The 26,002-nt window shown below is 44.9% G+C and overlaps 1 protein-coding gene across 1 annotated transcript in view; it reads left to right on the plus strand.

Annotated features, from left to right (window-relative positions):
- Positions 1-26,002, plus strand: part of FASN (fatty acid synthase) — a 71,848-nt gene that overhangs the window by 33,594 nt on the left and 12,252 nt on the right. Inside the window, exons 15-36 of the mRNA XM_067547110.1 lie at positions 402-517; positions 952-1,127; positions 1,448-1,639; positions 1,973-2,053; positions 2,154-2,339; positions 2,757-2,936; positions 3,186-3,389; positions 4,105-4,415; positions 4,554-4,940; positions 7,317-7,481; positions 7,703-7,821; positions 7,945-8,099; positions 8,563-8,766; positions 9,877-10,027; positions 11,086-11,264; positions 11,871-11,990; positions 12,141-12,263; positions 14,025-14,248; positions 14,598-14,799; positions 17,562-17,713; positions 18,315-18,406; positions 18,567-18,718. Of these exons, the coding sequence (XP_067403211.1) occupies positions 402-517; positions 952-1,127; positions 1,448-1,639; positions 1,973-2,053; positions 2,154-2,339; positions 2,757-2,936; positions 3,186-3,389; positions 4,105-4,415; positions 4,554-4,940; positions 7,317-7,481; positions 7,703-7,821; positions 7,945-8,099; positions 8,563-8,766; positions 9,877-10,027; positions 11,086-11,264; positions 11,871-11,990; positions 12,141-12,263; positions 14,025-14,248; positions 14,598-14,799; positions 17,562-17,713; positions 18,315-18,406; positions 18,567-18,718 (3,871 nt within the window). The remainder of the gene's footprint in view (positions 1-401; positions 518-951; positions 1,128-1,447; positions 1,640-1,972; positions 2,054-2,153; positions 2,340-2,756; positions 2,937-3,185; positions 3,390-4,104; positions 4,416-4,553; positions 4,941-7,316; positions 7,482-7,702; positions 7,822-7,944; positions 8,100-8,562; positions 8,767-9,876; positions 10,028-11,085; positions 11,265-11,870; positions 11,991-12,140; positions 12,264-14,024; positions 14,249-14,597; positions 14,800-17,561; positions 17,714-18,314; positions 18,407-18,566; positions 18,719-26,002) is intronic.

Here is a 26,002-nt window from a genome sequence, read left to right on the forward strand (position 1 = left end):
AGCACTCCTGCTTCCAGCACCCCTTGATTGTGCAACATGACCAAGCAAATGTTTGGTTTGTTTCTTACCAGCTTCACTTTTGCCTTTCCTGGCTTTCTTTTCTGTGTTTCTGTGTGGTTCTAGTATATTGGAGTGTGCAGATTGATTGGTTGGTTTTTAGGGATACTAGATTTTCTCCTTCTTTATGCTTTTACCCAGCTCAGGGGAATAGCTCTCCTCCTCCTCTTCTCTCCTCTCCCCCGACCAAACAAATGTATGTGATCTTCAGACAAGAAACTTAATGTCCTAGCCATAGAAGAAGTGTTAGGTCCATAGAGAGAGAGCTGTAGGGCAGGGGCACTCTTAAGACCTGGAAATGAACGAATTCCTGTGGCAGTAACCTTTGATCTCTGCTTGACCAGGCAATCCTGAGAAGAAGTTTGAAACCAACCTGCACCATAGTACCCTTGATGAAGAGAGAGCATAAAAACAACCTGGAGTTCTTCCTGACACATGTGGGAAAGATCCACCTAACTGGGTAAGGCACTGTTAAGAGCAGAGAGTTTGGGTCCCATCCTCTGGTATGTATCATTGAGGGGGATTGAAAAAGCCCCTTAGCTATCATGTAAAAGGATTTAGGGGACATGTCTTTGTTACAGTCATGTTGTTACTATGAAAAGATGCCTTTCAGTCTGACCTAATATTATTGCAAAGGTAATGTACTGCTGGGAGTGGGGTAGATGCATGTTTCAAGAAAAGAAGGGGACTCCAGGAATTGGTGATCAGACTAGTTCCTGGATACAAGCCTTGCCTCTCATGGAGTGCTGATGCTATAATTGCAAATCTGACTGTTGGTGTTCTCTGGAGCAAGGTTTGCCATTGGCCTTTCTGTAGGAATCCCACCAACTGTTATAACGTCTCACCACTGTTAGGGCTAAAATCACTATATTTTCTTGACCTTTATCTTTCCAGAATAAATGTTCTCTCAAATAATCTGCTCCCACCTGTTGAATATCCTGTCCCAGTGGGAACCCCACTAATCTCTCCCTACATCTTGTGGGACCACAGCCAGACTTGGGATGTCCCAAAAGCTGAAGACTTTCCCACCGGCTCTGGAGGATCTTCATCAGCTTCAATCTACAATATTGGTGCGTACCTGTCTGCCTTATCTCTACTTCAGTTTCTCTTGTTCACAAAATGGGAATTCAAAGTCCTCTAAGCAGCATCTCCAAAACCCTATTTGAAGAATGTATGCTAACTTTATATGGCTGGAACTGCTCTTGAGGTTAGGAATGAAGCAATCTGAACAAAGCTGGGTGTTGTCCTGATTCAGAAAAAATAGCTGCTTTAAAACTTCTGTGTGGCCAGCAGGGTTGTGAAGAAATTCCTGGAAGTTCTTATCTTGCTTTGAAGACTTCGCTTCCTTGGAGTGCTAAAGGAGTTTTGTTCTTCCCTGTTTAACTGGCAGATATGAATCCTGAATCCTCCGATTATTACTTGATTGGTCACTGCATCGATGGCAGAGTCCTGTACCCAGCAACCGGGTACCTGGTGCTAGCCTGGCGAACTCTAGCACGGTCTCTGGGGATTACTATGGAACAAATGCCTGTTGTTTTTGAAGAGGTTACAATCCATCAGGCAACAATCCTTCCTAAGAAAGGTGAGGGGGAGGTACATGTGGAGTCTCAAACCTGTGCAGTAAAAACCTGGGAAAGATGGGCAGAAGGGAGAGTGCATGGCAGTGGGGAAGGAGAAGGAAACAAATACATCACACTCCATCTTTATCCTGTTATACATCCCAAAGTGGGATTTAACGTTGTCTTTGCTCCATGCTGTGCAAAGTGGGGCCGAAGGTAGTGTGAAAAGCAGGAGATTCTAGGTAATTTGGGAAGATTAGTGGAGGGACTGAATGAGGAAGAACATGGGATGGAAGGGACTCCCTAACACATGTTTCAGCAATCTGGTTTTGTTTTGTTTTTGTTTTGTTTTGCAGGTTCAACACAACTGGAGGTGAGACTCATGCCTGCTTCCCACTGCTTTGAAGTGTCTGGGAATGGAAACCTGGCTGTAAGTGGTAAGTGGACAACTCTGGCTGTGCTGGCCTACTATGAAGAATTCTATGCTGTATATATCTGGGCACTTACTGCTCTTGGTCTCTACATTGTGTCTGTCAGGGAAAATTTGCCTTTTGGAAGAAACTGCTATAAATAATTTCCGTAACCAGCAAGTTGACATGGAGACCCAGCCAAACCTGAGACCCAAATTCAGTCTGTCCAAGCCAGATATTTACAAAGAGCTGCGTCTGCGTGGTTATGACTATGGGCCAACATTCCAGGGACTTTTAGAATCCAACAATGAAGGTGAGTCTTTTCTATAGCAGGATAATCAAGGGAGTTATATGACTAATGATGTGAATGAATGGGATCTGCTTATTATAGTGACTGTATTAAAGTGACTCCTGAGGTCCCTTCCAACCCTAATATTCTATGATTGTATTTAAAGTGTCTGCCTGTCCATGACTCACAGAGTAGGTGTGCCCATAGGTGTATCCTATGATAGGATAAGAATACTGTACCTATATTGATGGACCAGTGGAGAGGCTAGCCTCTCCAGGGCAAGGCAGGGATGCAGTGGCATTCCCAGAGTCTTGTGTGGAGCAGAGCCTATGCAGTTGATGAGCGAAGATTTTATTTTTCTCATTTATCTGGCTTTGGAGCAGATATTCTCCTATGTCTGCTGGGTGAAATTGTACTGATGGGACTTCTTCTGTTCCCTAGGGAACACAGGAAAGGTCCTATGGAATGGAAACTGGGTAACTTTCCTTGACACCTTGCTGCATATGATCATCTTGGGTGAGACAGGTCGCAGCCTCCGCTTACCAACTAGAATCCGCTCTGTGTGCATTGACCCGTTGCTACATCAGGAACGAATGCACAAATACAAGGATGATACTGAAGGTAATGGACCCTCTTCCACAACTGGAATTTTCCCAGCTTCTTTATGGCTCTCCAGATGACCTAAAGCAGCTTCACCTGCCCAAAGCAGTAAGAGAGACTTGCAAGACCTATGGGTCTCCAAGCCATGCTGCTACTCCTGCTGTGCACTCTTGACCACAGGACCTTCTCTGTCTGACCACATTAAGCACAGCAATGCCTCTTCATATGAAACTTTCTACATTATCTGCATGTTCTCTTCTTGCCTTGCAGCGTTTGATGCTGTTGTTGACCGCTGCCTTGATATCACCGTGGCAGGAGGTGTTCGGATCTCTGGGCTCCATGCTACTGTGGCACCTCGACGACACCAGGAACAGACACCACCAACACTGGAAACATTTTGCTTTGTGCCCTATGTTGAGAGTGATTGTTTGTCTTCAGATGCCCAGCTTTGTGCCCATTTGGAACATTGCAAAGGTAAAGGCATTTCAGTACCGCTGTAACAATCCATATGGTGGTGAGCTGGCATCAAGGACAGAATGACTCTCTGTGCGGTGACAGCTCCTAGAAGTTCTTGCCAGGACTTCCATGATTTGCATCCTTCTCCTCTCTCTTTCCTTTCCACCCCTTCCTCTTACTCTAACTTAGTCTCTCTTTCCGCAACCCTGAGTGACCCCCTCCACCCCAAAAGAATCTCCTGAAACAAAATAATTTTTTTTAATGTACATCAAGCAAATTATATATAAAACAAACAAACACGTGGCACGAACATACCACATCTCCGTCATGGGCTCTACCCCTCCGTCTCAACCCCCGTCACCAAGGGGTTACTTACTTGCCAGCTTCCCCATTCGCCAGCTTGCCACCTGTGGGGTTTTTGGCTCTTGGACCGTCTTACTATGACAATGGGGCCCTATCCTGATTGACTGCTACCACAATACACATCAGTAATAATAATAATAATAATGAGCTACTATTTGGAAATGGTTTATGTAACTGGATTGTATGTATTACCTACTTGGGCTACACAGTAACTGAGATCCATGGCTAACATTTTGTGGGAAGCCATGAGTGATGCTGTTCTCTAGCAGTTCTGCTTGGCATGCTGATTTGGAGAAGGAAGCCTCTACAGGAATGGAAGAAGAGGAAGAGCTAAGTAAGGAACTGACCTTCTCCTCCTCCTATGCCCTAGGTCTGATTTGCAATTTACAGGAGAAGGTAGCACTCCATGGAGTCAAATTGGCCATCCCAGGGCTAGAGACAGTGGGAGCTTTTGCAGAGACTGTGTCCGTGCAGAAGGGCCTCCTCCACATCCTTGCTGAAATCTGCCATCTGGAACTGAATGGAAACCTGTATTCAGAGCTAGAACAAATTGTGACTCGGGAGAAAGTGCATCTCCAGGATGATCCCCTTCTCAATGGCTTACTAGATTCTTCTGAGCTGAAGGCTTGTGTGGATACAGCACTGGAGAACATCACCAGTCGCAGGATGAAGATAGTGGAGGTTAGTTGGGATGCCAGGATGCGAAACTATAGCCTGGATCTCTGGGAGGCTTTGAAATCTCAACAGTTTTTTCCTTTCATCACATTGTGCTATGGATATCAAGGATTTTCATCTTATTCCCTGTTTCTTTTCTTGCAGGCTCTGGCAGGAGATGGCCGTCTGTTCTCTCGTGTTACAAGTCTCCTAAATACTCAGCCCATGCTACAACTGGATTACACTGCCACTGACCGAGCCACAGAAATCCTTTCAGTCAATGAGAGCCAGCTGCAGGAAACTGGTGTTTCCATTGGCCAGTGGGACCCTATCAGTCCTCCTCCTGGACATCTGACCAATGCTGACCTGCTGGTGTGCAACTGCTCAATGAGCATTTTTGGTAACCCAGCAGAGATTCTCGCCAACTTAGCAGCCACAGTGAAAGAAGGAGGATTTGTTTTACTGCACACTCTTCTCAAAGGAGAAACGCTTGGAGAAATCATCAGTTTCCTTACAACTCCAGATCTTCAGCAGAGAGGCCTCTTAGCTCAGGTAAACTATTGGCCTTTCCAGATAGTTTTGATGTTTGCTCTACAGTTAGCCCTAGACTCCACTTTCTTGCATTCAGAGTCTGTCAGTTAACTTCATTGAATGGCTGCTTCATCCTATATTGTCTGTTTTCAAGAATGTATAGAAATATTCCTAGTCAGCAGAGAAGCTCTGAATCCATCTGTGCTGCAAAAGTTGGGAAGGCAATTCATGTGTGTTTAGGTCATAATTCCTTTCCTCATGTATTTCAGGTGACCCATTTTTAGTTCATATGGATCTCCATATAAAAACATACTCCATCTACAAACTAGTTGCTCCAGTCTGTTTGCTGTATTATCATATGGCGGCTTTGAGTTAAAGGTACAAATGGGAATGTGTCTCAGTGCTCTGCAGTGACTCTACTGGCTAACCTTGGGGTGTCTAAAGGGCTCCAAAGAGAACCTTGGACAGGAGGATTATCCTTATAGCACAGCAAAGCCTTAATGAATTACAGTAGCTGTTTACATGTATCTCTCTCCCTGTGGGGTCCCAAAATGCTTCATAAATACAGGAAGATCCTTCATCCAGTACTGATATTTGAATGGAACAGTGCAGATGGTCAGCAATGCTGCATAACACTTCCTTTTTAGGACAGGAATTGAAGAAGACTCCTATAACTCATTGAAAAGGCAAACGGAAACAAGGGAGGTAAATATAATCTCTGGAATTGGAATGTACCTGAGGCATTTACATCCTGACTCTTGCAAAAAGTTCCCTGAGATGATTAATGAGCATGAGCAGTCAGCGCTTTGGCTTTGCATTTTACCTAAGGATGAGGAGATGGTGCAGGCTCAGAACCTTCTTTGCTGAAAGATTATCTTGCTGGTTGACAAAAACATTGATATGCAAAAGTCTAAAGTGTGAATCTGTTGAGTTATAACCCAGTTCTCTCATCTACAGTTATGGGAGGTCTGTCTTGATATTCCCAAATTCACTGAATAAGATCCTGCCCTCATGTATATTGTCAGTCCCACTGGAGTCAGTGGTGCATCATTGGACGTAAAGTGAATGTAGAATCTGGCCTGTTGTGATCACTAGACTTTTTCAGTAGTTTTAGCTAAGCATTTAATAAAATAGGGTATTATGGTATCAGAGTTGCTCAACTGTTCCTGTGCCTTTATAAACAGCTTTTTTCCCCCTATTGATTATACCTTCCTTTTAGGTCTCTTATCCAGTCAGAATCCTAGGGTGGCAAAAGTTAAGTGCCATAACTGAGTGTCACCTGACTGCTGACTTATAGAATCATAGAGTTGGAAGGGACCTCAGGAGGTCATTTAGTCCAACTCTCTGCTCAAAGCAGGACTAACCTCAGCTAAATAAAAAAGAAAATGTGGTTTTCCCAAGTGATACTTTTGCATGGATTAAAGTACTCTGGAAACTTTTAAATTACTTTGTCTACTTCCAGTCCCTTTCATGCTCACATTAGAATGTACTGTAGAACTTTGATGCCTCTGGACCTGTCACACATACAACTGAAGAGCATTTCATCCTCCTCCTCTTTTGCAGCAATGTCACTTGCTTCTATGAAATCTTGAAAACAATGCAGCCACCTTCTCCTGTTCTCTGCCAGCTTCCCTTCCAAACTGAGGGATTCAGATTGCTGTGTCATCTTTTTTTCTTTTTTGTTAAAGATTTAACTTACTTATGATACAAAAGTGCTGAGAAGAGAACTCTGTATTTCTTGGCCCCAGTCCCTTGACCTGGCCAGTATGCACTAAATCCAGTGGTTATTGTTACAAGCAGCATTTGTGTTGCTTTGCAAAGAACCACATTTCTTGTTATTCTTAAGGAGAGCTCTCTAACTTCTACAATTTACGTATTTTGGGACATATAAGGACCTCTTGATTGATCATCTTTGAGATGTGACACAATATTTAATTTCAGTAGTCTGCTAAGTTGAGCATGCCCAAAATATGTGTAGCAGGTCTCAGATAGTTGCAATATCATCTTTTTGTTCTATATTTCACAGCACTTAGCACAATGAGGTACTAGTCCATGATTGGGGTTTCTTGGCACAATGGTAATATAAATAAAAAATAACATCTCTAACAATTTGGGGAGCTGCTGGGTTGGAGGTAGACTTTTTGTGACTATTAGAAGTCCTATGTAAAACTCTACAATAGACTTACCATATTTAGTATTTATCAAACGGACTGGGGAGGAAATAACCAAGCTGATGCATCGGATCTCTGGCAAAAGTCTCCCCAATGTATAGAAAGAGGAGGATAGTACCAGCTCATGGTCTCCATTGAGGACAGTTGCGCACAGTAGAAGTCTAGTTTGCAGTTCTAATATTTCCTGACTATTTGCCAATAATGTTAATCTTTTTTGGTTTGGCAGGCAGAATGGGAGGATTTATTTAGCAAAGCCTTGTTGAAGCTGGTTGCTGTGAAGAGATCCTTTTTTGGCTCAGCCATCTTCCTGTGCCGCCAGCAGGCTTCTACCAAGATCCCTGTTTTCCTGCCTGTAGATGAGACCCATTACAAGTGGGTGGAATCTTTAAAGGTGAGAATTCCTGTGTATGGAGTTGGCTACATATCTCTCCTATTTCCAGGCCTTTCATATAGTAGACAAGAAGCCTTGTAAACAAGGTTTCTATGCTTCATAAAGTTCTTTCCCTGTGTATAGGAAAACCAGAGAGTTTCTTTCAAACCATGTCCTTTGAAAATAAGAACCCTTTCCTTTTTTACGTGACCTGATCTGTCTCATTGGGATTTTGCTTGTAGGTGATCTTAGCTGATACATCTGAGCAGCCTGTGTGGCTGACTGCTACCAGCTGTGGGAATTCAGGAATTGTGGGAATGGTGAACTGTCTACGCCAGGAACCAGGGGGCCACAGGATCAGGTACAAAAATGCAGTAGTTAGTCACAATTGGAGAGGAGACTCTTCCATCAATTTCTTCAACACATGACAGGCAGGCAAGTAAAATGACGACAAATGTGGATTGAATATTTGTTTGCACTTTAGATGCCTCTTTGTTTCCAACCTGAATTCCTCCTCCACCATCCCTCCGACCAGCCCTTCTACCATGGAGATGCAGAAAATCCTACAGGAAGACCTGGTGATGAATGTGTATCGTGATGGAAAGTGGGGCTCCTTCAGACACTTCCTGTTGCAGCAAGGTGACTGTTATGATCAGGGCCTGATGGCCATTTGTCAGCATTTCCTCCCACAGGGCTCAGAGTGAGATTTGAGAAGGTACTTTTTCTTTTATCTTTTACTGGCCCAAGGAATTATTCCTCTTATGTACTGGTGCCTTTGGGTAATCACTGTCCCAATTGCATGACAGGATAGTAGGATGTGCTAATTCCACCAAGTAGAATGAGCTATTTTATAGTGCTCAGGTGAAATTACAGGGAGAGGAAGGTCTTGGATGGGGTGAATAGGAGGAACTGGTTAACTATAAGTGGAAAATTTCTCCTCCCTCATGCGTAGCTTCCATGCCTTGTCTGTCACATAGTATGTGTGCTATTCTTGCTCCATAAGGAACCTGTTCCATCAAATGAAATGTCTTTTTGTCATGTTAATGTGTGAAAAGACCTCTCTCCTCAGAGAAGTCACTGGCTTTTCCTTGTTCTTCTGTAGCCCAACCTCAGGAGCTGACAGACTATGCATATGTGAATGTGCTGACTCGTGGGGACCTCTCATCCCTTCGCTGGATTGCCTCTCCACTTCGCCATTTCCACACTACCAATACCAACATTCAGCTCTGCAGAGTCTATTATGCATCTCTTAATTTCCGTGACATTATGTTGGCCACAGGGAAGCTCTCTCCAGATGCTATCCCAGGTGAATTGGGGAGATTTTCTTTAAGTGCAATTTTCACAAATAAAATTATGTAAATAAATTTCCCAGTATGACAAGCACATTCCAGTTTTACCAGCACACTAACTGTAAATCAGCCTTTTTTCTTTGCTTGTGCAAGGTTAATATTTTGAAAATAAGAGGCATTGTCTAAATACAGAAATGGGTGCCAGGAACTCCTGAATGCTACTGCAGTGTTTAATGCCATTTGGCATTTATATAGTACTTTTACAAATATTAATTTAATGCTCACAGCACACATGAGGTGAGTATTACCCTTTTCCATAAAAGGAGAAACTGAGTTGGTGGTGAAGTGGCTTGCCCAAAACCCCAAAAGGAGTCTGCGTAAGAACTAAGGTTAGACTCTGGGAGTTCCTAGCTGACAGTCCTCCACTCAGTCTATAGACTGCCTCTTCAGCCTTGGGCAAATGACTTCAGTGCTCTGTGCCTTGGTTTCCCAACCTGTAAAATTGAGCTAATACACTCTTCCCTTCCAGGGAGTTGAGAATTAATATATTGTCTGTAAAGCAGTTTTGAAGCTATGAAGAATTAAAGTGGTGTTGGCAGCAGTTGTTTATTAGGTGACTTACCAAGCAAGAGAGTGTGTCCCCAACCCAGGCTAGCCACCCTAATTGTGTCTATTCTTTGCTTAACTGATAGTCTTTGTGTGAACCCTTCTTGTCTATAGATCAGGTGATCAGTTTCTCTGAAGGACCTGATTTTCCCCCCTTCCCCCAAGATAATGGAACAGACCTTTCAGACAAGATGAGATTTCAAGGCAATTTCTCAGATGAAAACTAGAAGCTAAAACAATAGCACTGAAGATAGAAATTGAGATCTGTGAAGTTCAGCTTTTCCTAGAGCTGTTTCTGGTAGCGCTTCTCAGCTTTCTGGGGAGTTTCTAGGAAGAGAAAATAAGCCTTTATGCAAGCAGGAGGCTGATCCCAGGATTTGGAGATATTTTTCCCTGGAGGTAGGGAGAGAAAAAGATATGGGAACTCTAATCCCAACTTCAGGGAAATCATTCTTGTTAGTGAATACTTGATCTAGAGGATTTTACAGGGCAATTTCATTGCAATTCTATCCCTTTCTCAGGTAACTGGGCTCTGCAGCAGTGCATGCTGGGAATGGAATTCTCAGGACAGGACCCCACTGGAAGAAGGGTGATGGGATTGCTCCCAGCAAAAGGGCTGGCTACAGTGGTGGACTGTGACAAGAGGTTTTTGTGGGAGGTGCCAGAGAACTGGTAGGTCTATTTGTTGTGTTTCTCCCACGTGTTGGTAAGGCCATATCCTGCAGTTATCTGAATCAGACTGAAGTCTCATTTGGGAATGATTACTGGATGAGGAAAGAGTTAATGTAAGGCTCTGTAACTGAAGATGGAACACCCTCTGCTTCTTTGATGTAGGGGAACTGTTGTCCTGAGCCACAGGCCTGAGCTCTTGTCTGACTGTGTCCTGTGTCAACTCCCTTGCTTGGCCTGTGCCATTTGCATTCTCTACATCCATTTTCTCTCAGAAACTGGAGGCATGTACCTTGAAATCTGTCACTGCAATAGCTTCAGCACCCTTTACTGATCCGTTGTAGACTCTGCTTTTTGTCTCTCTCTGGTTCAGTAACTTGGGTATGTCTACACTGGGGGAAGGTTAAGAACATAAGAACGGCTATAGTGGGTCAGACCAATGGTCCATCTAGCCCAGTATCCTGTCTTCTGATTGTGGCCAATGCCAGCTACTTCAGAGGGAGTGAACAAAACCATAATCATCAAGTGATCCATCCCGTCGCCCATTCCCAGTCGTTGTTGATTAGGTGACTTAACTAGAGAGAGAGGAGAAGAAGGTTTAGTTTTGATCAGGTGTTGAAAGCTTTTTGCCAAAAAGGAGAGACTTGCAGTATGCTCTGAAAACAGTTAAGGATGCTGGGCTCAGTTTTACTTGCTCTGGTAGGCTGGCTTACAGTTGAAGGCCCTCAAAAAGACAAAGCATTCTTGGTGATGTCGTAATGGCTTCAATCTGGGCACTGTCAGCTGCATTGTGCCAGAAGAGTCTAGCTATTTTAGTGGGTGTGATTAGAGAGATGTAGCCAGGCCCTATACTACTGAGGACCTTTCTAAGGATCAAAAGTGGGGCCTTCAGGCAGCAGTGAAGGTTAACTGAGAGTCAATGCAGAGCATGCATGTATTGCCATTAAAGGGGTATGTTGCTTCATTTTGTATAAATTACAGTCTGTGGTCTCTGCCCTCGGCCCCAGATACAGGGAGTTGCCTCTTCCAGAGCTAAAAATTATTTATTTTCCTTTCTTTAGGACTCTGGAGGAGGCAGCCTCAGTACCTGTGGTGTATGCCACTGCTTATTATGCTTTGGTTGTTCGAGGTGGTATGAAGAAGGGAGAGAGTGTACTCATTCACTCAGGCTCGGGGGGCGTGGGCCAGGCAGCCATTGCTATTGCGCTGAGCATGGGCTGCCATGTTTTTGCTACTGTAGGTAAGTACTGAAGTCCCATTTCTGTGAATCACCTTCTGCACACTTTCCTAATAGTTGTATTAATCCTCACCTCAGGTTTCCATTCTGAGAACTCCTGGAAAAGGAGCCAAATTCAGTTGCTGGCCACATGATGAAATCTGCCCTCTTCCTCCCCTCCATAAACAAATGCACACACATGCACAAACACCCCATCTCTCTCCATGGAGCCTCATTTACAGTAGTGTGAATCGAGAGTGACTCCATTGAAGTCACAGTTACATGGGTGTGAAAAGAAAATAAGACCCTTTAGCTTTAGATACAGTAGTTCCTTTGAAATGTGACCAAAGAAAGTGTCCACCCAGTGTATGACTTGGTTTGTCTCTTGCTGTAATAAACTTAATTTACTCATCATTAACTTGCTAGCAGGAGCAAGGCAGTAGCTATAAACCTATCCTTGTCCAGCGGGTCTCCAGGTGTCATGTCCTAGAGCTCTATAACAGGCTTCTAAGAGCTCCTCGGAGTTGCCTCCTAGCCCTGTCCCTTTAGCAGAGGGCAGGGGAAGCCTTTTGATGTATGACCCAAAGAGTGCTGGTGTCTCAGGAAAATAAAGTTCTCCTCTGCTGTCAGGTTCTGTTGAGAAACGTGAGTATCTACAAGCAAGATTCCCTCAGCTGGATGCTAACAGCTTTGCCAGCTCCAGAAATACCTCCTTTGAGCAACATGTACTGCGGGTCACCAATGGGAAAGGTGAGTCCAAGGAATAGCAGATGGCAGAAGGGTGGCAGGGTTAGAAAGAGCATGGCTAGAACTGGTTGTATAGGTAAGGAAAGCTCACTGAGAGGGTCAGACTCTCTGCCAGGAATGAGCATGTTAAATGCTGTTACTCCTTTCTTGTAGGTGTCAACCTGGTATTAAACTCCTTGGCAGAAGAAAAGCTCCAGGCCAGTCTACGTTGCCTTGCTAGACATGGACGCTTCTTGGAAATAGGCAAATATGATCTGTCTAACAACAGCCCACTTGGTAAGATATATGGCATCAGGAGACATCTAGTTTTGGCTGGAATATATCCATATCCACAATATGAATATTGGCACAGTTTTAAAAGGCTTGTGTACCAAGCAAAACCATTAACTTTACAATGCTACATTCATCACTGACCATTTACCAATTTTTTCCTAAGAGTACCTTCATGCAAACTCCTGTGCTGCGCTTCTAGCATGGGAGAAGCTCCCCATAAATATGTGTAAAGCCACAAAATTAGTCTCTCTGTTTAAACCAATCTATGCCATAATGCCTACAGACACATGACTGGTTAGGCCACTAGTGTCATATGACCATTGCTTATGACACTAATTGTAATTATCTCTGTACAACATGTATGTTTGTATCTATCTATCTCTCATCTTTATACTTGGATTGTAAGCCCCTTAGGGCAGGACTTTCTATTCATAACATAACTGATCGGGTGCTCTCTGGGCATTACTGCAATACTAGCAATAAAAAACAGCTTTGTAACTATGACAAAGTTGGTGTATCTGTGTTAGGTCAAGTCTTAACATCATTCTTAATGATCTTGAAGATCATTATAAACTGTAAATAACATGTTATTGACACTTACAGATGATGGTAAATTAGGAAAAGTTTGCATGAAGGTACCTGTTGGAAAAATTGATAAATGGGCAGTGATGAATGTAGCATTGCAAACACAAGTGAGGACAGAAATGAGCCATAAGGGCCGCCTAGAGACATTAAACACATGGCAGAAATAACAGTGATATTTAGCTTGGCAAAATGAAGCTAATACATCTGGTGTGAGTGGGAATCAAATGCTGTTTCTCCAATGGGAGGGAAAATCCTAGGAAGCTATAATGCTGAAAGAGACTTGGCATGCGTTAGCAATATGATATGGCAGCAAAAAGATTATGAAATTTTGGGCTGCATAGCAAAGGTATCACAGAGCAGGGAATTGATAGAGCTGTTGTGTTGACCACACTTGGAATATTCCCTTCAATCCTGGGCATCTCATTGCTACAAAGATAAAGCCAACTTGGATGGCTCTCTGAGAACAGCAACAGAAGTGGTCATGGGGCTGTAGGGACTGATGTGAGGAAAAAAGATCTGTTTAGCTTGGCTAAGTGATGATCACTGACACACATGGAGAGTGTAAGAACTGAGGGTGGAGAGGGTATACCTATTAGGTAAAGGGAAATGTAGACTATCAGGAAAAACATCCTGGTGATGGGCTGTGTCAGGCTATGGAATAGTTGCTTATGGGAACTAATAGTTGCTTATTGCTTGGGTATTTTAAAACTATCAAGACATAAAGCTAGAAAGTGTGCTACAGGGAAGAATCCACTGTGGAAATGAACAGGAGGATTAATAGTGCTTTTACTTCTCTACAGTCTATGATTCAGCTCTCATTAGTTACTAAGTGCTCTGCTTTCAAGATAATGATGAACCCTTTATACTTTGTTCTGATGAAATAATGCTTGTAACTAATATCCTTGCGGGTGAGTTGTATGGGTAGAGTTTCTGGTAAACTCGTCTCTCTTCCTTGCAAAACACCCCTGTCATGTAGTGTTAATTAAACTAAGTAGATTTTAGCTTTTAATAAAGCAGTTATTTTTTCTAAATTTTTCCCTGGCACCTCATGACTGTTTTACCTTATACTCCTATATCACTGACTAGCATGGAGACAAGCAAACGGTTTTGGAAGCTAAGAGATTTCATTTGACAAGAAACTATAGCATTGTGGTATGCTAACCATGTTGCTGCTTCCAGGAATGGCCCTTTTCCTGAAGAATGTGGCATTTCATGGAATCCTGCTAGATGCCATATTTGAAGAAGGAAACCAGGAGTGGGAGGAAGTGTCAAACCTGCTGAAGATGGGTATAAGAGATGGTGTGGTGAAACCCTTGAGGACTACAATCTTCAGCAGAGAGGAGGTAGAAGCTGCCTTCAGGTTCATGGCACAAGGAAAACACATTGGCAAAGTTATGATCAAGGTAATGAGACACATGTAGGCTTTGGCTTCTTTGCTCCATCTATCAACTTGACCCAGGAATCCTGTGTGTATGAGCAGCATAAAAAAAACAAAACAGCCATGTGTAGTGAGGTGGAAGTTCCCTAACTAGAGCAACATAGCTGGGAAGGAGAGAAAGGGATCTATCCATTTAATGAGGGGAATTAACCCCATGGCTCACAATATTGCTAATTCAGCAAGTTGGCACATGTAATATTCCAGAGTCCTTGATTCTGGATCCAAAGAGGTATGACATGGAATAACTTCTGTGATGGGGGAGGAGTATGTACTCTATTTCCTCTCTTATTTAATTGTTGTCTGACTGTTGGAAGGTCCATGAAGAAGAGAGAGAACTTCCTGTGAGGGAGACTGAGCCAATTAGACTCTCTGCCATATCCCGAACTTCCTGCCCACCTACAAAGTCCTACATCATCACAGGAGGCCTAGGTGGATTTGGGCTGGAACTGGCTCAGTGGCTGGTTGAGAGATGTGCCCAGAAGCTTGTACTGACATCTCGTTCTGGCATACGATCTGGTAAGTAGATAACCTAACATAAAGGATGAGGAGAATGGAGACCAGAAGCTGTGGTCTCAGGATTATCGCTGTGGTTGCTGTTTCAGATGGTAGTCTGCTAATGAAGATTGAGGCACAAGGTAGAGCTCAGTCCCATGTCCCTCTGATCATCCAGTTTCCTGGAACACTACACACTCCCATCTGGTTCCTTTCCTTCTCCTTTGAAACATGCTAGAGTCTCTGGTATCCCAAGAGAGAAATCTCTTGTACCAACCTCCTTTTCCAGCTACTGCATCATCTCTTGCCTTTCCTTTGCCTCTTGAGTTTTTTTCAGTGGACTTTCTACTCATGCTGCTTATGCTTCCTTTGTTAATACATGCATTCATCCTCCCATACTTTTCTCGTGGTTTCCTTTGGTGTCAACTCCGTGAGTGCTCAAGCACCCACTGAAAAAAATAGGGGGTATTCAGCGCCCACAAGCCGCAGCATGGGCAGCAGGTATAAGAGTCTTGGGAAGGCTAAGCCTCCCCAAATGGCGCAAGAAATGCTGGATGTGGTGCTAGCCTGCTGCCTTTTGGAGTGCCACCAATGGAAGCTCCTGAGAAGCGAAGGGGCCACCGGTGCCCAGACTGTGGCCCCACCCACGTTCCACCCTGATGGCCTGCTCCCATTGGATCTCTTCCTTCCAAGGCCCCGCGTTCACACTGCCTCTTCCTGTCCTTGCTCTACCCCTTCCCCCACCATTCATTCCTCTCCGCTTCCCTTCCCCCCACATTGCTTGCCCTTGAGGCAGAAAGGGACAGAGGAGGGGGTGGAAAGGAGCATCCATTGGCAAAAACAAAAGTTAGCGCCTGGCAGTCTACAGAAACTATCCTTACTCAAGTCTTCAATGACTCCTTCCTTTACAAAGTCTCCTATCATCCTTCTAGAGACTCGCATCCTCTTGGTTTCAAAGACTATGCATCTTCCCCCTCCAACCATCATTTGGTGATACTGAGCCTCAAGCTCTTTGTCACCTCCCCAGAGATCTGTCCTTGTTTTTGTTTTGTTTTGTTTTTCTTTTTCCCTCCCCCCCTTCAGCTCTTATCCCTTAGTGACATTATCCCATAATTAAATGACTGATCTACCTCACTGCCGTATCCACAACTGTTTTCCCTGGTCCTGACACCAACTTGGGCTCAAATGGGAAAAACTGAACTTCTTTTTCTATTTCCATTGGCAAATCTATTATCATGCCTGTCCTGCAGGTATGCAAAGCTTGGTGGCATTTGACTCCCCCACTGTCTTCCAACTTTGACGTTGTTGCTGAATCCTGCCAACTTCTGCATTCCAAAATCTATCCATTCCTCTCTATCCCACTGCCCTAAGCTTGTCCAACTCTTCATCTCTCTCACCTTAGTTACTGCACCCTTTCTTCTCTCTCCTACTTCCTTCACACTTGCCTTACTCTTCCTGATCTGTCCAAAGTGCTACTGTGAAAATAATTTACCCTACCTGCCGATCTGATCATCCATTCCCTCTTTAAATCCCTACACTGCTGCAACAAACTTTGTCACTTTCAAGGTTCTGTACAACTGTTCCTGCCTACCTCTTTTCTCATCCTTTACTTTTTTCACACCACACCTTCATTTCCTTCCCTCACTGTCCCCTCCAAGTTGTCTTTCATATGGCCCCCTCCACCTGTCCAACAGAACTCGCTTCCTGATCTGGTACCCCTGGCCTTCATTCTCTCCTCTTTAAAGCCTCTCCTTTATGGGACTTTATCATCTTATGTTTGCAAAGCACCAAGCATGTTTTTGGCACTATATAAAGTCAAATCTACATCTTTGCCCAGAGAAAGAGAGGGCCTGGTGGGATCTGAAACATGGAAGAACGCTAGTGCAAAAGTCACCATGAAAGTTGCTAGATTCCTTTTAAGGAGCTTATTTCCTGCGAGCAATGGCTATACTAGCAGTTTCCAAACTGTGGGTCATGACCCCAAGTGCCACTTCATGATGTGCAAGAGTATGCAGAAGATGCCATTTTACAAAAAAACCAGCCTCTTCCGCACAGCGTGACCACACATGCACCATATGCACAAGGTCATGTCACACGGCGGATGCTATTTTGCTCCACAAAATGACGTCCTCCGTGCAGCATGACCTCGCAGCCACTGAATGTGTGTGAGATTATGCAGTCCAGAGGATGCCATTTTGTAAAGGAAAATGGTATCTTCCTTGCCGTGTGACCGTGTATGTACAGTGCATGTGAGGTCACACTACATGGAAGATACCATTTTTAAATGGCAACTACCATGCTATCTGGGGTAGTGGGAAATAACACATCTGAAAATGGGGTCATGCAGGGAAAATGTTTGGGAACTACTGGGCTACACTATACCACAAGGAAAGCAGTCTGCATTTTAAATAGCATATCCATCCAACATGCTCAGCATTTAGAAAGGATTGTATTGTCTTCATCTTAAAGATAGGGAAAGAGAAGCACTAAGTTACATGTCTTGCGTCACACAGTGAACTGATGGTAGCTGGGGAAAAGAACTTTGACTCTGTTGTCTGTCTAACCATTAGTGAACAACGAGTCAAGTCTGCAGCCACAAAACAAAGTTCTGATGCTTTAGTTTAAATGCTGCTGTTGGTCTCAGATAGGGCAAGAATCAACTGAGTACATAACTGAGAAGTCTTTCCAATAGCTCTATGTGGCCAGAAAAAGTGCAGGAAGTAGAGCTTCACCAGGGTATAGAGTACCTGGAATAATGAATCTCAAGCTAGACTCTATTTTTGCAGGGTACCAAGCTAAACGAGTCAGAGAGTGGAAGGAGATGGGAGTCCAGGTTCTGGTGTCCACCAGTGATGTTGGGACTCTTGAAGGAACACAGCACTTGATAGAAGAAGCTTTACAGCTTGGACCAGTTGGGGGCATCTTCAACTTGGCTATGGTGAGTAACAAAAATGCTTAGGACTCAAAGGACAGAGTAGCTGCAACAGTGCCTTCTGCATAGAGCATATGGGGCCAAGTCACCAGGGGGACAGCTCGGGCAATCTTTTGCCTTTCAAAGTGCAGTTGGCCTGGATAGGTCTGGTTTACATGAAGTTATTATTGTTCCCTAAGCTAATAGCACTACAGAGACAATGTGCTCAACTCTGGGTTAAGCATGTTCAGCTCTTAGTGACCCCTGGGGCCAAGAATAGTCCTATCCATCACTTCCTAGTTAAGGAAGATTTTGTTGCAGTAGGAGGCCTGGAGAGAACAGGAGAAAATAAATACTTCTTGTTGAGGCTGGTAGGGCCTTACCGGCTTCAGCTAAGAGATTCTCATATTCTTAGTAATATTTCAGCTTAAACATGTAAGAATTTGCATCTCAGAACAGACCAACATTCAGAACATGTTTTTCTGGGAGATCTTGGCTGGATCTTTTGTTCTAGAACTTAATGGAAAATCTGCTTGTGTATATTTTTGAGGTTGAAATTGCAGCAGGGTAGACTCAACCTGAGCAAAGACTGGAGAGATGTTGATGTTGCCTTTTGTGTCTCCCACAGGTACTTAAAGATGCCATGTTAGAGAATCAGTCTCCAGAACTCTTCCGTGATGTCAACAAACCCAAGTATGCAGGCACCCTTCATCTGGACCGGTAGGTGTCATAGGAGGGATAAATGTGGGGTACTTGAATGGGGCTGGAGGCCAATGACATTCCGAAAACTCTCTACTTGTTACTATCACTAGGGAGGGGGAAGGGAATGATCCTTTTAAAACAAGTTGAAAATGATACTAATTTTCTATCTTACTCCTAGGGTGAGTCGTGAAAAGTGCCCAGACTTGGACTTCTTTGTTGCTTTCTCCTCTGTAAGCTGTGGAAGAGGAAATGCGGGGCAGAGTAACTATGGTTTTGCCAACTCTACCATGGAGCGCATCTGTGAGCAGCGACGGCATGATGGACTCCCAGGTAACAATGCAAAACCTGTTCTACAGCCAGAAGAAAATGAATATCCAGATAGCTCATGTACTTATCTGGAGCAAGCATGAATGCTTAGAGCACCCCTCTCCCCACTCGTTCTCTGGCTCATGTACATGCACATACACTCCCCTGGTAGTCTATGGATAGTCAGTAAACACACAATCATAGAAATGTACAACTGGAAGGGACCTTAATAGGTCAGTTAGACCCATCTGCTGCACTGTGAGAGGACTAAGTATTATCTAGACCATTCCTGACAGGTGTTTGTCTAAGCTGTTCTTAAAAACTTCCAATAGGGATTCTGCAACCTCCTCACATAATTTGTTCCAGTGCTTGACTATTGTTACAGTTAAATCTCCCTTGCAACTGAATCCCATTTCTTCTTGTCCTGTCCTCAGTGGTTAAGGACAACAATTTATCACCCTCCTCTTTTTAACCATTTTTTACATACTTGAAGAGGGTTATCATATCCCCCCCTCAGTCTTCTCTTCTCCAGACTAAACACACCCCAATTTTTCAATCTTTTTTTCCTCATAAATCATGTTTTCTACACCTTTTTATTTTTTGTTACGCTCCTCTGGACTTTTTCCAGTTTGTCTACATATTTCCCAAAGTGTGGTGCCCAGAACTGGACACAGTACTCCAGGTGAAGTTTTATGAGCGCTGAGTAGAGTGGAGGAATTACTTCTCGTGGCTTGCTTACTACATTCCTGCTAATACATCCCAAAATGATGTTTGCTTTTTTTCTTACAGTATTACATTGTTGACTCCTATTTAGTTTGTGATTCACAATAACTCACAGATCCTTCTCTGCAGTACTTTCTTAGCCAGTCATTTCCCATTTTGTGTTTGTGCAACTGATTATTCCTTCCTAAGTGTAGTACTTTGCACTTATTGAATTTCACCCTATTTATTTCAGGCCATTTTCCCAGTTTGTCAAGATCATTTTGAATTCTAATCCTGTCCTCGAAAGCGCTTGTATCCCCTTCCAGCTTAGTATCATCTGGAGACTTTATAAGCATACTTTCTGTGCCATTATCAAAATGATTATGAAGATATTGAATAGTACCAAATGCAGGACAGATACCTCTGGGACCACACTCGATATGCCTTCCAGCTTGACTGTGAAACATTTATAACTACTTTTTACTATGGTTTTTCCAACTAGTTGTGCACACACCTTGTAGTAGGTTCATCCAAGCTATCTTTCCCTAGTTTGTTTATGAGACAGTCATGTAAGACAGTATCAAAAGCCTTACTACAGTTGAGATATATCCTATCTACTCTTTCTCCCCCTCCCCCACGCACAAGGGTTGTCAAAGAAGGCTGTTAGGTTTTGACATGATTTGTTCTTGATGACAAATCCGTGTGGACTGTTATTTATTACCTGATCTTCTACGTGCTTACAAATTGATTGTTTGGTTATTTGCTATATTATTTTTCAAGGTTCTGAAGTTAAGCTGACTGGTCTATAATTCCCTGGGTTGTCCTTGTATCTACCTATAAAAAGGAGAATTATATTTGCCTTTTTCCAGTCCTCTGGGATCTCTCTGGTCCTCCACGAGTTCTCAAATATAATTATTAATGGCTAAGAGATCTCTTCAGCAAGTTCTTTAAGTATTCTAGGATGTATCACATCCAGTCCTGCCAACTTGATGACATCTAACTTGTCTAAGTAATTCTTAACTTCTTCTTTACCTATTTTAGCCTCAGATACTACCCCATTCACACTGATGTTCACTATGTTAGTCATCCGATCACCTAACCTTTTTTGGATGAAAACTGAAACAAAAAAGGCATTTAATACTTCAGTCATTGCTGCATTTTCTGTTGTTGTATTTCCCTCCTCATTGAGTAATGGACCTACCCTGTCCTTGGTCTTCCTCCTTGCTTCTAATGTATTTGTAAAATATTTTCTTGTTACTTTTTATGTCCCTAGGTAGTTTTAATCTCATTTTTTGCATTGGTCTTTCTAATTTTGTCCTTTCATGCTTGTGGTGTTCTTTTATATTCATCATAATTTGACTTAGCTTCCACTTCTTGTATGACTCTTATTTGAGTTTCAGGTTGTTTGAAGATCTCCTGTTTAAGCCAGAGTTGTCTGTTACCATATTTCCTATTTTTCCTGGGATAGTTTGCTCTTGTGCCCTCAATAATTTTTAAACTACCAACTCTCCTGAACTTTTTTTTTTCTTTTCTCCTCTTAAGATCCCATGGGAAGCAAGTCTATCTACCAATTCTCTGAGCTTGCTAAGGTCTGCCTTCTTGAAGTCCATTGTCTTTATTCTGCTTTTTTTCCCTCCTACCATCCCTTAACATCATGAACCCTTATTTTATGACCACTTTCACCCAAGCTGCCTTCCACCTTCAAATTCTCAACCAGTTCCTCCGTTTGTCAGAATCAAATCTAGAACAGCCTCTCCCCTAATTGCTTTGTCCGCCTTCTGCAATCTGTGTCCTGTCGTACTATTTTCCCAGCAGATACCTGGGTAGCTGAAGTCCCCACCACTACCAAGTCCTGTGCTTTGGATGATTTTGTTAGCTGTTTTTTTAAAAAGCCTCATCCACCCCTTCTTCCTGGTTAGGCCTTCTATAATAGATCCCTACCATGACATCACCATTGTTTTGTACCCCTTTTATCCTTACCCAGAGACTTTCAATAAGTCTGCCTCCCACTTCTATTTCAACCTCAGTGCAAGTACATATATCAGGGGTGGCCAAACTGTGGCTCATGAGCTGCATGCAGCTCTTTTACAGTTAGAGTTTGGCTGGCAGAGCCCCTTTTGCCCCTCTCCCCCATTCTCTACCTACCAGACTGGGGTGGGGAGCTCAGACCTTCTGCCCTGTGGAAGGATGGTGGGGCTAGAGGATTCTGCCCAGCAGGAAAGGGAGGTTTTGGACGTGGTCAGTAAGTTTGGCCATGCCTGACATATATCTTTGATATACAAGCAACAACTCATTTTTCCCTGTTATGCCATAACTGTGATTATTCACTGGAGTTTCTAGTTCTTCTTCGAGTGATTGCTCATGTCAATTCCAAGTAGATGTGCACGCTGTGTGCACAGTCCTCTGGAGAGTTTTTCCCTCAGAGGTACCTGTAGGGTTGGCTGTGGAGCCCCCTGGAGTCATGCCTCCATGGCGCCCTATATAGGGCTCTGCCGACCCTCCACTCCTTAGTTCCTTCTTACTGCCCCTGAGGTTTTTCTTGCTTTGCAAGCGATTTCCCCCTTGATTGTTTTGTTAAGTACCTGTAAATAGTTAAGAATTAGTTGTAGTTAGTGTAGATTAAGATCGTGTACTCCCAATTAGCGGGTAGTTTCCCTTCTCCCCTCCCTGAAGCATGCCTGGCTTCAAGCTGTGCAGTTCCTGCAAGAAGCCTATTCCCAGAGATGACCCGCACTCCTCCTTCCTTAAGTGACTGGGAGAGTCACACCAGCAGGATCGCTGTAAAATCTGTAGGGCTTCTGTCCAAGGACCCAGAAGGAAAGGAGCCAAAGACTGAAATTCTTGCTGATGGAAGCGGCTCTTTGACGTATGGATGCCTTGGTGGAGCAAGGGTCCAGCACATCTGCCTTGGTGCGGAGTGTTCTGGCATCCGTGACAGAGGTGCCGCATTGAAAGGACTCTGCTAAGGGGCTGTGACACCACCATACTTCCCTGGCATGTGCGGGACAGCGGCAATGATCCCCTTCCCCAGTGCCGGACAAGAAGAAGAGGTCAGATGGGGGCGCTCACCAACAGCAAGATTGTCCACAGGGGACATGAGCAAAGTGCGACCTGTGCCAGGCCACTTAAGCCCTGATCCAGAAGGCAAGGCACTGTTGACTCCAGCCCCGGGAAGGCGCTTGTTGAGTCCAGCGCCTGTGGCGTCTCCTCAGAGGGAGATATGGGAGGAGGCTCTGCAGCTCCCTTCCAATCCCAAGACTTTTGAGGCGGCAAGGGAGTTGATCGAAGAAACAGCCCCGTCAGCCCACCCTCAGCAAGAGCAGGTGAAAGCCCTGGCATTGAAGAAGACCTCGGTACCCTCCAAGGGCAAACTGGCGCTGATGGCCAGGTCCCATTCTCCTCAGCATTCTCCTTGGCACCATCCAGCACTGTGCCGCCGTGGTCCCTGTATGGTGAGAGGCTCTCCTTGGATTCTGAGACAGAGTCCATTATATCCAGGAGAAGCTGGTACCGGAAGGGCCACCCTCCCCTTCAACGCAGTGGCCACCTTAATGGCAGATGCGTCCACAGTGGCCATTCTGGACCCCATGGGCATACCACCAATCCCAAGGGTCCCAGTCGGGCACGTCATATTCCTTTGCATCGGAATTCAGACCCTAACCTTCTTACTTGGCGAGTGTCCCACTGAACACCAAAGACATCTCAGACCCAGGCACTGAGCTGGATGAACCCTGGGAACCTGGCACCATGGAGAGCAAGGTGGCACCGCAGAACGCAGCCGGCGCTGAGGAGCAGGAATCTGCAGTGCCCATTAGAACATCCTCTTACTCATCCCCTGATGAGGCGATAGCAGGACCTATTCTGGCTTCCATACCAGATGACAGCAGGGCACATCAGGAGCTACTGTGCAGAGTAGCTCAGAATATGGGCCTCCAAGTGGAGGAGGTGGTGGTGGGGACTGACCCTATGGTGGACATACTGGCCCCAGAGGGCCCTTCCAGGGTCACCCTCCCACTAATAAAAACTACTTGAGAGACCACAAGGACCTTGTAGCAGACCCCTGCCTCTCTACGCTGTACCGCAAAGAAAGTAGAGAGGAAATACTCTACTATCTAAAGGGCATAAGCATTTTTATACCCATCCCCCACTTGGGTCATTGGTGGTGGCTGCCGCAAATGAGAGAGAGAGGCAAGGACAACAGACCCACACCGAAAGCAAGGATGCTAAAAAGTTGGAGTTCTTTGAGCGGAAGGAGTACTCCACCAGGGACTCCAACTTTGGATCATGTAAGCATATCTACTTAGGATCACTTGATGATTCAACTCCTGGTTATCAATGGACAAGTTTAAAGACTTGGTACAGTAGGACTCCAAGTCCAAGTTCGTGGCCATGGTGAAGGTGGTCTCAAAGACTCTGCTCCAGTCAGCTTTAGACGCAGCAGACACGGCGGTGCGCACTGTTGTCCAGGGTGGTCATGAGAAGAAGCTCCTGGCTATGGCCCTCAGGTCTCCCACAGGAGGTCCAAACGACTATACAGGACCTTCCGTTTGAGAGACTGGCTTTGTTCTCATCCCAGACAGACTCTAAGCTGCAGAGCCTAAAGGACTCGAGCCATTTAAAAATCCTTCGGGTTGCATACACCAGCAACTCAAAGGAAGCCATTTAAGCCACAGCCCATGCCCCGTGTCTACCAGCCAAGACAGGGCTAGTGCCATAGAAGGGGTAGAAACAACAGGAAGAATACCCCTCATTCCTCTAGCCAAAATCTGGGCCAGACACAGCAGTCCTCTGGACCAAAGTAAAACTTTGGAGGGTGCGCCCAAGGACAGCACACCAGTTCTGGGCTCAGATCCAAACCACCATTGGCCTCTGAACCATTTATCCCATTTTTACCATGCGTGGTCCCAGATCACATCGAATCAGTGGGTCTTGCGCATAGTAAAATTGGGAAACTCGCTCCAGTTTTCTTCTCCACCACCTTACCACCCCCACATCCGCGTCCCTCTTTACGGACCCCTCTCACAAGCATCTGCTTCTTCAAGAGGTGCAGTCACTTCTAAGGACAGGGGCAGTGGAAGAGGTCCCTCACAATCTGAGGGGGAAAGAGTTTTATTCCTGTTACTTTCTAATCCCGAAGGCCAAAGGAGGGCTTCACTCTATTCTCGACCTGTGAAACCTCAACAGGTTCATTTAAGAAGGTGAGGTTCCGCATGGTCTCCCTGGCCTCCATCATTCCCTCTCTGGATCCGGGTGACTGGTATGCCGCCCTCGACTTGAAAGACGCGTACTTTCATGTAGCCATTGTGCCAAGACACCGGAGATTTCTCTGTTTCGTAGTCAATCAGATGCATCTACAGTTCATGGTCCTGCCCTTTGGTCTATCAGCAGCACCCCAGGTGTTCACCAAATGTCTATTGGTGGTCGCAGCCTTCTTGAGGAGACAGAGGATTCAGGTGTTTCACTACCGTGACAACTGGTTGGTCAAGGGACACACTTGGGCGCAGGTAGAGGCACACGTCATGGTGATAAGGGCCACCTTTGACAGGCTGGATCTTATGATCAACGAGCAAAAGTCAACGCTTGTCCCCACTCAGAGGATAGAGTTCATTGGAGCAGTGCAGGACTCGGGGCAGACCAGAGCGTCCCTCCCTGAAGCTCGGTTCTTGACCCTGCAAGGCATGATACAGGACTTAAAACAGTACCCTCACACCACAGCTTGGAACTGCTTAAAACTGCTAGGTCATATGGTGGTGTGCACTTACGTGGTCCAGCATGCAAGGCTACGCCTGAGGCCACTGCAGGCCTAGTTAGCCACAGTATATCACCCAGCCCATGACACTAGACAGGTAGTATCTCTGACCCCCCTCGGTCTTAGTATCTCTGGATTAGTGGTGCGAGCCTCAATGGGTGTGTGCCAGACTTCCCTTCCTGTTGCCCCAGCCTTCCTTATGCCTGGTGACTGACGCATCGGAGGTGGGCTGGGGGGCCCATCTGGGGGAACTCAAGACACAAGGCCTATGGACCTAGACAGAACTGCTGCTTCATATCAATGTGAGAGCGCTAAGGGCTGTATATGTGGCATGCCAAACCTTTCAGGGCCATCTAAGGGACAAGGTGGTATTGGTCCTAACAGACAATACGACAGCGATGTTTTATATAAACAAACAGGGTGGAGCTTGCTCCTCTCCCCTGTGCCAGGAAGCTCTCAGTCTGAGAATTCTGCATTGCTCATTCGATTCACCTTGTAGCATCATACCTACGCGGGTGCCAGACTACGTTGGTAGAAAACCTCAGCAGGTCCTTCCTCACTCATGAGTGGTTGATTCGCCTGGATGTGTAAAGCAGTATTTTCCATCAGTGAGGCATTTCCGAGGAGGACCTATTTGCCACAAGGCTCAACAAGAAGTGCAGGGAGTTTTGCTCCTTCCACAATCACAGCCCGGGATCCATCACAGACACCTTTCTCATTCCATGGACGGGCCAGCTTTTCTATGCCTTCCATCTGACCCCTCTCATCCACAGGATACTGGTGAAGATCTGGCAGGAGAGAGTCGCAGTAATTCTAATAGCCCCGACTTGGCCCCGTCAACACTGGTTCACTACACA

Source organism: Emydura macquarii, unplaced genomic scaffold, assembly GCF_026122565.2.
Source record: "Emydura macquarii macquarii isolate MOO-44397 ecotype Brisbane River unplaced genomic scaffold, CSIRO-AGI_Emac_v2 contig_1230, whole genome shotgun sequence".
In the NCBI taxonomy this organism is placed as follows: domain Eukaryota; kingdom Metazoa; phylum Chordata; order Testudines; family Chelidae; genus Emydura; species Emydura macquarii.